General features: G+C 37.3%; 1 protein-coding gene across 1 annotated transcript; it reads left to right on the top strand.

Annotated features, from left to right (window-relative positions):
* The first annotated feature begins 264 nt into the window (after nucleotides 1-264).
* Nucleotides 265-1,406, top strand: LOC104116320 (uncharacterized). The gene is made up of 3 exons (XM_009627143.3): nucleotides 265-604; nucleotides 725-776; nucleotides 1,008-1,406. The coding sequence occupies exons 1-3, from the start codon at nucleotides 453-455 to the stop codon at nucleotides 1,176-1,178; spliced, it is 375 nt and encodes a 124-aa protein (XP_009625438.1). The 5' UTR covers nucleotides 265-452; the 3' UTR covers nucleotides 1,179-1,406.
* Nucleotides 1,407-7,485: the final 6,079 nt, after the last annotated feature.

The following is a 7,485-nucleotide window of genomic DNA, read 5'->3' as shown; positions in this document are numbered from 1 at the left end:
TTCAGTAATATAAGCATGACATGGAAACAAATTATTAAAACATAAGCCGAGAGTTACATAATGAACGCAAAAATCTTGGGAACTTAAACACTTGGACCAGTAATTATTGTCCAGATGATAAAATGGAGAAGAAATAGGAATAAAAAAACTCTAGTCAAAGACCTTACCCTACGTAAAATCTTGGCCAAGCAATGGCCTCTTCGCTCTTTCACTATAACTAACTTCTATAAGCCCAGTATACTTCACTATTTTATCTCTATTTTTTTCACTGTCTTTGAGATAAACTTGTGGCTAATGTTAACTTATGGTAAAAAAAAATGTGTCATTGCCATTTTCTGAAAAGGTATAAATAAGCAGGACCAGCTATAGAAACTGTCACAAGTTCTCGTACTTGTGACATTTAATTAGTAGAACTACACTTTTTCTTTACATGTTAAATTAGTAGACGACAGATGCATCATTCTTCAGTGAAGAGCATTTTTGTTGAGGAGAAAAATAAGCTGAACAATGGAGGAAATAATGTGCCACCTATTTGCCCTAAACCTAGAAGACCTGGTTCAACTATTCCTGAATTCCTCAAATCCCTGAATTACAACGATAATAGGTACTTCTTCTTTTATTCCATTTTTAGTCCAATTTTTCACATTTTTATATTTTTCTTTCTCTACTTTATAATGTAATGGTGTATTGTAGAGAAATAATATTTGGAAATTCATGTGATCAGCCAGAAGAATTTTGATGGAAGAAGTGGGATTCTCAACATCGTTGCTGATAAGGTTTGTTCTCTAAGCCAAGATTCCCCAGAGGAAAATATATACATATATAGGAGTAAAGATTTAGTTTGAAATTGGAAGCTTTTGGGAACTTTGATAGACTAATTCTTTTTGTTTGATATATACATTTGCTTTATCAATGGGATGTTTGGTTTTCTTTTCTATAATTAAAATGTCTGAATACGAGGAGATCTCTCTTATTTGCTTTTTTAACAAGAGAATGTATGAACGCAGACAAGAGATGGAAGAAAATCGCCATTATATTACTCGGGGTCTCCTCCGGGGAGAACAGATAATCCTTTGGTTCACGACGTGCAATTTATTCAGCAAATGGAGTATTTTTCACCTTTGACAAGAACTAATTTATCTGATAAATTTGGATTTACCTCTGTCTCTCCAGCTTGAGCCTTACACAGAGTTTACCAATTTTTTCACAATTTTGTTTACTTTAAGAAGCAGAGTGATAAGATGTATAAGAAGTCAAGACCCCTTTTTAAGGGATTTAAGCTTTATTTTTTATTTTTTTTATTTTTTTGTGGGTACTGCATGAGTGCCCTCTTAGATTGTCACATGATCAAACTTTCTGTAAATATTACGATTTTTATTAGTTTTTTTCTTTTGGTTTTGATTCAATTTAATATTACATGTACATGTTTAACTATTATAGTGACTTGAACTTAATAATATTGTCGCTTAAGTACTAGTTTTTGGGTAAATGCTTACGAATTTGAGCAATTAATGCCTCGAACTCTTTTCTTCCTTTTGTCTAAACTTTTGTCCATCATCTGAGATTTTGTTTAAAGTTAGAGAATTTAGGACAAAGTTATTTCATTGAAGAAACCTTGTATATATATTCTTCTCTTTCCAAATAGAAGATCGATTTTTTGTTATCCATGTGTAGTATCGAAATGATAAAGATTTGCCAAACTAATTCTAAATAGGACGTGATAAGAGAGAAGGGACTAGAGAGAGGTCAAGTACCTTGTGCCAATCAGCTTCATATTATTACATGGATTGGGATATCATCATTTTGGCATAAAATTTATATCGGTATTAGCTAATATTTATAATCAAACATGAGATACTTACAATTTCAAATTTTATTTTGGGATTAGTATTCTTATTCCGATATCTAAACGACCCTTAATACTGGTCTTTAAGATATGTAGATAAAAGTTAATAATTTTTTTTTGTTTAGGCGGACTGCTTAAACCCTAAAGTTAAATTGGAATTGGAAAATAGGAAAAAGGAAAGAAGATAACACAAACCGAATTTGAGTTGTCAACAAATTTAAACTGCCAAACCAAATCTGCATGTTTCTTTCATCACTGGCAGTGTACAAAGGTTCAGAACAAGATTTTAGTTGATATGAGGTTCATTACCGTGCCGAGTTGGTTATCGAGCAGCTATTGCGATCGGAAGTTATCGCTATGAGTATTTGAGTTGTGTGGTATATCCTATGATTGTGTCGTGGGTCATGGTTATGGCTTGATACACCTTTTTCAAACTTATACAGTGTGTATATGAGAAGTTCCGGTCTTATAGTAACTCCGGGTGTTGGAAATTGGATACTATGGTTTATGGACTAAGGATGGAGTAATGATATTCAGTTGTGAGGTGTGGTCGGGCCTAGTTGAAATAGGGTGACGTGGGATCACCCCCGAGTATGTGCATGGTAAAGTTATACGGCGGTTTGATGGCCTTGGGAACAACTCTTGGCACATTCGAGAACGAACGTATGTTTAAGTGGGGAGAATGTAACGACCCGAACGGTCGTTTTGAGTATTTGCACTACACTCGGTAGTTTGGAGGCACGAGTAGCTCCGTATGATGTATTAGGACTTGTGTGCAAAATCTGAGTTCATTCCGAATTGATTTGATATGTTTCATCGCGGATTTTTGGAAGTCGAAAGTTCAAAAGTTTATTAAGTTTGATTTGAGGTGTGTTTCATCGTTTTGATGTTGTTATGCGTGATTTGAGGCCTCGAGTAAGTTCGTGTTATGTTATGGGACTTGTTGGTATGTTCGTACGGGGTCACGAGGGGCTCGGGTGAGTTTTGGATAGAATTGGATTGTGTTGCGCTCGTTTTTCTTATGTTTCGACGTTGTTTTTTCAAGCATAAATGGTACCACATTGAACAAATGAGCTCCGATTTTTGTTTTGGTTGAAGAATTAGATCCGTATCGTAATTATGGATCCGTAGCAAAAAGAATCTTCAAATTTGGACATCGTATTAGGATTTTATGGTCATTTTATTAAGAATTGGGTTGCCATATTTTTCAGATTAATTACGAAACTGCCACTGACTTCGTATTTAAAAATCTGTACTATTTTCAAATATTGAAACCAATATATCTTCTTCGTTATAAAGTCAAATGGAGTGATTCAAAATTCTATCTTGACTGAAATTTCACAAAGAATCTATTGGAGGTATCAAAAGCAAGTTTTGAGATCGTTTGGCATGCAAAACGAGGCAGAACAGCTGGGCAAAAGTACTTAATATCGAATGTTTGTTCATTTGGTCATATTTTGAGTTGAGGAGCTCGGATTTGGACACTTTTTGGAGGCGAGTTTTACCATATAGATTGGGGTAAGTATTCTACTCGATTTTGGTTATATTTCATGAATACATCTTCGTTTTTGGCATTTGATTGATGATTTCAAAGTGAAATTTGGGGGTTTTGTCTAAAATTTAATAAAGTGAATTTTTGAGTTTTGAACATCGATTCAGAGTCGGATTTGAGTGAAACTAGTATGGTTGGACTCGTAACTGAATCGATTGTCAGATTTTGTGAGTTTTGTCAGGTTCCGAGGTGCGGGCCTAGGTTGGGCGTTTTGGCCGATTTTGGGCTTTTGAGTAAAGATTCGACCTTTTTTGATTGGGATTGGTTCCTTTAGCATCGTTTGATGTATTTGAGTTGTTTTTGATTAGTTTCGAGCCGTTCGGATGTCGGAACGCGCGGAATGGCATTTTTGGAGCATCGCTTGGCTTGCTCGGTATTGGAATTGGCTTGTTCGAGGTAAGTAACTCTTCTAAACTTAGTGCTGAGGGTATGAAACCCGAATTACGTGCTATGTGATTGATGATGAGGTGACGCACATGATAGGTGATGGGCGTGTGCGCATGCACCCTGTGAATTGTGACCGTTGTTTTCATGGCACTGTTTAGTGTCCCTATTTTGTTGATATCTGTGTTATCACCATGTGATTAAGTAACTGAGCTGTCAATCATGCTAGATAACCTGTTTAGCTTTATACTGATATTGTTTGGACCCATAGTGGTCGTTTCTTGCTGTCATCTCACTGATTTCATTGATATTTTGTACCCAGTCATATTCATGCATTCATATCATATCTCAGTCTCAGTTGTCATTTATTGATACATCATATCATTCTTGTCGGGCTAGTTTCATGACATTGTGAGCCCGTGAGTGAAATTGGAGAGATTGATGACTGAGTGAGGCTGAGAGCCTGATTATGAGTGACAGTTTTGGGATCGGGCTGCACGTCGCAGCATGTTATAATGATTTATATCTGGATCTAGCTTATGATAGCGCTTGGGTTGTAGGAGCCCCTCCGGAGTCTGTACACACCCCCAGTGAATGCGGATGATATTATAGAGGGATGGATTTCCCTGGACATGGATTTGTCCGAAGTACTTGATATATGGAGTTGGATTTTTCCACAGGGTTGGATTGCCTTTTTTCCTCGGTACTGGATGACTTATAGTCAGTGTTGTATATGTTCCGGGATGGATTTCTCTGGGCTGTATGGGCCATATACAGTACCGAGTGGTTGATCATGATGAGTGAAAAGTGTAAGACAGTGAGATTGAGTACTCTGAGAGTGTGAGTACATGATTCATCTCTGAGATGCATGGCATTGGCATGCACACATGACATATAGGCATAAAGATGCATTTTTCCTCATGGTGTACGGTATCACGTCATTCATGACTTTTTACACACATTGATATGTGGCCATAGTGAGTATTTCACACTTGCTATCGGGAAAGAAAATGAAACATCTAATTTATTGTGGAAAGGATTTTTGAAAATATTTATAGCTTTCAAACTATATCATATTTTACGATGATTTCGGTAAAGGATTTGAGTTTTCACTGATATTCTTGAAAAGTGGAACTATTTTCGGAAAAATGTGAAAAAGCTGAGCATTTTTATCTCGGAGTTACTTTTTTATTTATATGCTTTACGTTGTTATGAACTGCTATTGGTTATTGGTGTTGGAACCGACCTATGTTCCAGCTCGTCACTGCTTTCAACCTAAGGTTAGGTTCGTTACTTACTCAGTACATGGGGTCGGTTGTACTGATACTACACTTCTGCACATTGCGTGCAGATGTTGGCTGCTATTGTTGTTGTGCTCGATGGTTGTCGGATTTGAAGATGTACCTGCGTTCCTGTTGTAGCCGCCTCTTGTTCATGGTAGCCTTAGATTTATAAAAACTCTGTTTATGTACTTTTCAAACAGAAGATGTATTTACTTCATATCATCTTTGTAAATTCTATTCTTAGAAGCTCATGATTTGTACTACCAGTCCTTGAGGAATGTATAAGATTTAGATAATTCCTTTTGTTTAATTGTCTTATTAATATTAATGGAATTGGATAGTTATTAGTTGGCTTACTTAGCGAGTTGGGTTAGGTGCCATCACGACTAGTGGATTTTGGGTCGTGACAACAATATACCACAAAATAGTCCACACACCCTAATCACTTCATACATAAAACGACAGCCAAAGTAGTGTCAAATAACCTAAAACATGTAATGACGAATGACCAGTCCACCATTCCGTCATTATGTGGTGTTTCTCCACACCATTTGTCCTCCAAAACTCCATGAAATAGTAGCAAAATAGACAGCCCAAAGGCAACGCAAAATTGCCCAGAAAATAGTCCACTACAAGTTAAATAACTCGAACTCACGGCTTTCGAACACCGTCCCATGAGTTCTAACTATTAGAAAATAAATTTATCAACCTTTCTTGATATTTAAAAGCTTAAATATAGAAATTAGGCATATTCTTAACTATTAAATACATTCTAAAACTCAAACTACAAAGAAAAAGAGAGACGATATAGCGATACTTACGTCGTAGAGATTGTTTTAATGTTATCGCTACTTGATTTCGTGTCCGGGATGATAATCTTATTTGAAGCACCTGTAGAGAGCTTAAGGGTAAGGTTAGAGGTGTTATTTGGGCGTGCTTTTTGGAAAAATGGAGAAAGCGACGAGCTAAGGGATGTAAATATCCCATTTTTTAAAAAGTCAAAAAGGTGCTACTTGGCACCCTATGATTGACCCTTCTTCAGACGCTTATAGCTTTTTATCTAGATGTCGTATGAACGAACGGTTAAGAGAGTTGGAAACTACATTTCAAGACCTTCAATTTGGTATATAATATGTCCCAAAACTACCCCATATATAACACGAAATATATTGCTAAAAAACCTCCATTACAAGGCAAATCCTTAGTCGGTTTTTCCGAAACATAAATCTGATTTTCCCAAACTTTATATTTTATATCCAAACATCATATATAGTCATATCATGACTTTAAACTCATTTAAATCATGATTAACAGGTCTCGTATTCATCTTAACTTACTTAAGACTTCGGTAAACCTTTCTTATCCTTGTAGAAGGACTTTGTCCTTTTTGAGCTCACATTAGATAATCCTATGATGATAGTGACATCTAAAGTATGGGGTGTAATAACATGCCCCCTTAGAAATATTTCCCCCCGAATGATAACTCTTAAAGGCTTGCGAAAATGGGACGTAACATTGTTAAATCACCTTATATACTTTCAAAGAGGATCTCATTTTCAAGCTTACATCAATTGACTTACGATGTACATTTACGTACAAACGCATGAGATGTAACAAAAATAGTCCCTCGTAACCCTGATACTAGGTCTGATTTCTCTAAATCACCTGATGCTGACCCTGAAGCCTTTCGGTCGGTGATGACGGAGAAGGTATTGGAGAGCTTAGGGATAAGTTCGGCATTCCCAACCACCTCGAATTAATCCCGATTGGGTGGGATACGGTGCAGGTCCACCGTCATGGTACTGCGCCTTCTATGCCTACCCCTTCCAAGTTGGCTATACTCTCCATCTTCTTCCACCGACGGAGGAATTTTGTCGTTATTACGGTGTTTGCCCAGCTCAGCTCACGCTGTACGTTTACAAACTCATAAGAATGATCACCAAGTTTGCCGAGCTGGTCGAGGTCGAACTCACACTTCGGCATTTAATACACCTATTCGCACCTAGCTTATTATAGGGGGACAATGTTGAATCTTCGCCACCGAGGAGGCAAGTGCTTGGTGGTAAAAATGGATGATAAAACTAAACGCCAATTTTGGTTCAACTTCTTCTATGCCAGAACCGAGGACGTGGTGTCCAACGTCGACGGTTTTCCTGAGGTTTGGAATTGTACTTGTAAGTACCTAGTTTCCTTGTTTGTAGGTATCTGACTTTTCTCCCTTGCTTGGTTTGTGGGTTTTGACCTCTGGTCCCTTTCTCGTGCAGCTAAAAACTCACCTCCTCCTTTGGTCGAGGACATTTTTGACTGGGTTGGTTAGCTCCTCTCTCACATCGTGGGGATTCGTGAGTGGCTTCTTCAAGAGGTTTGGGCCTGCTCTCCCTTCGCCTAGTAAGTCCCTTTTATTATCGAAGTCTTAGTTC

The sequence above is a fragment of the Nicotiana tomentosiformis genome, chromosome 2, assembly GCF_000390325.3.
Source record: "Nicotiana tomentosiformis chromosome 2, ASM39032v3, whole genome shotgun sequence".
In the NCBI taxonomy this organism is placed as follows: domain Eukaryota; kingdom Viridiplantae; phylum Streptophyta; class Magnoliopsida; order Solanales; family Solanaceae; genus Nicotiana; species Nicotiana tomentosiformis.
The sequence above is the reverse complement of the archived record's forward strand: the minus strand, read 5'-3'. Positions and strand labels throughout refer to the sequence as shown.

Bases quoted from the DNA above. Each gene is read 5' to 3' on its own strand.
- LOC104116320 (XM_009627143.3), top strand. From the start codon at position 453: ATGCATCATTCTTCAGTGAAGAGCATTTTTGTTGAGGAGAAAAATAAG. The intron at 605-724 runs GTACTTCTTCTT...TCATGTGATCAG, and splicing joins CTGAATTACAACGATAATAG to CCAGAAGAATTTTGATGGAA. The intron at 777-1,007 runs GTTTGTTCTCTA...GTATGAACGCAG, and splicing joins TCAACATCGTTGCTGATAAG to ACAAGAGATGGAAGAAAATC.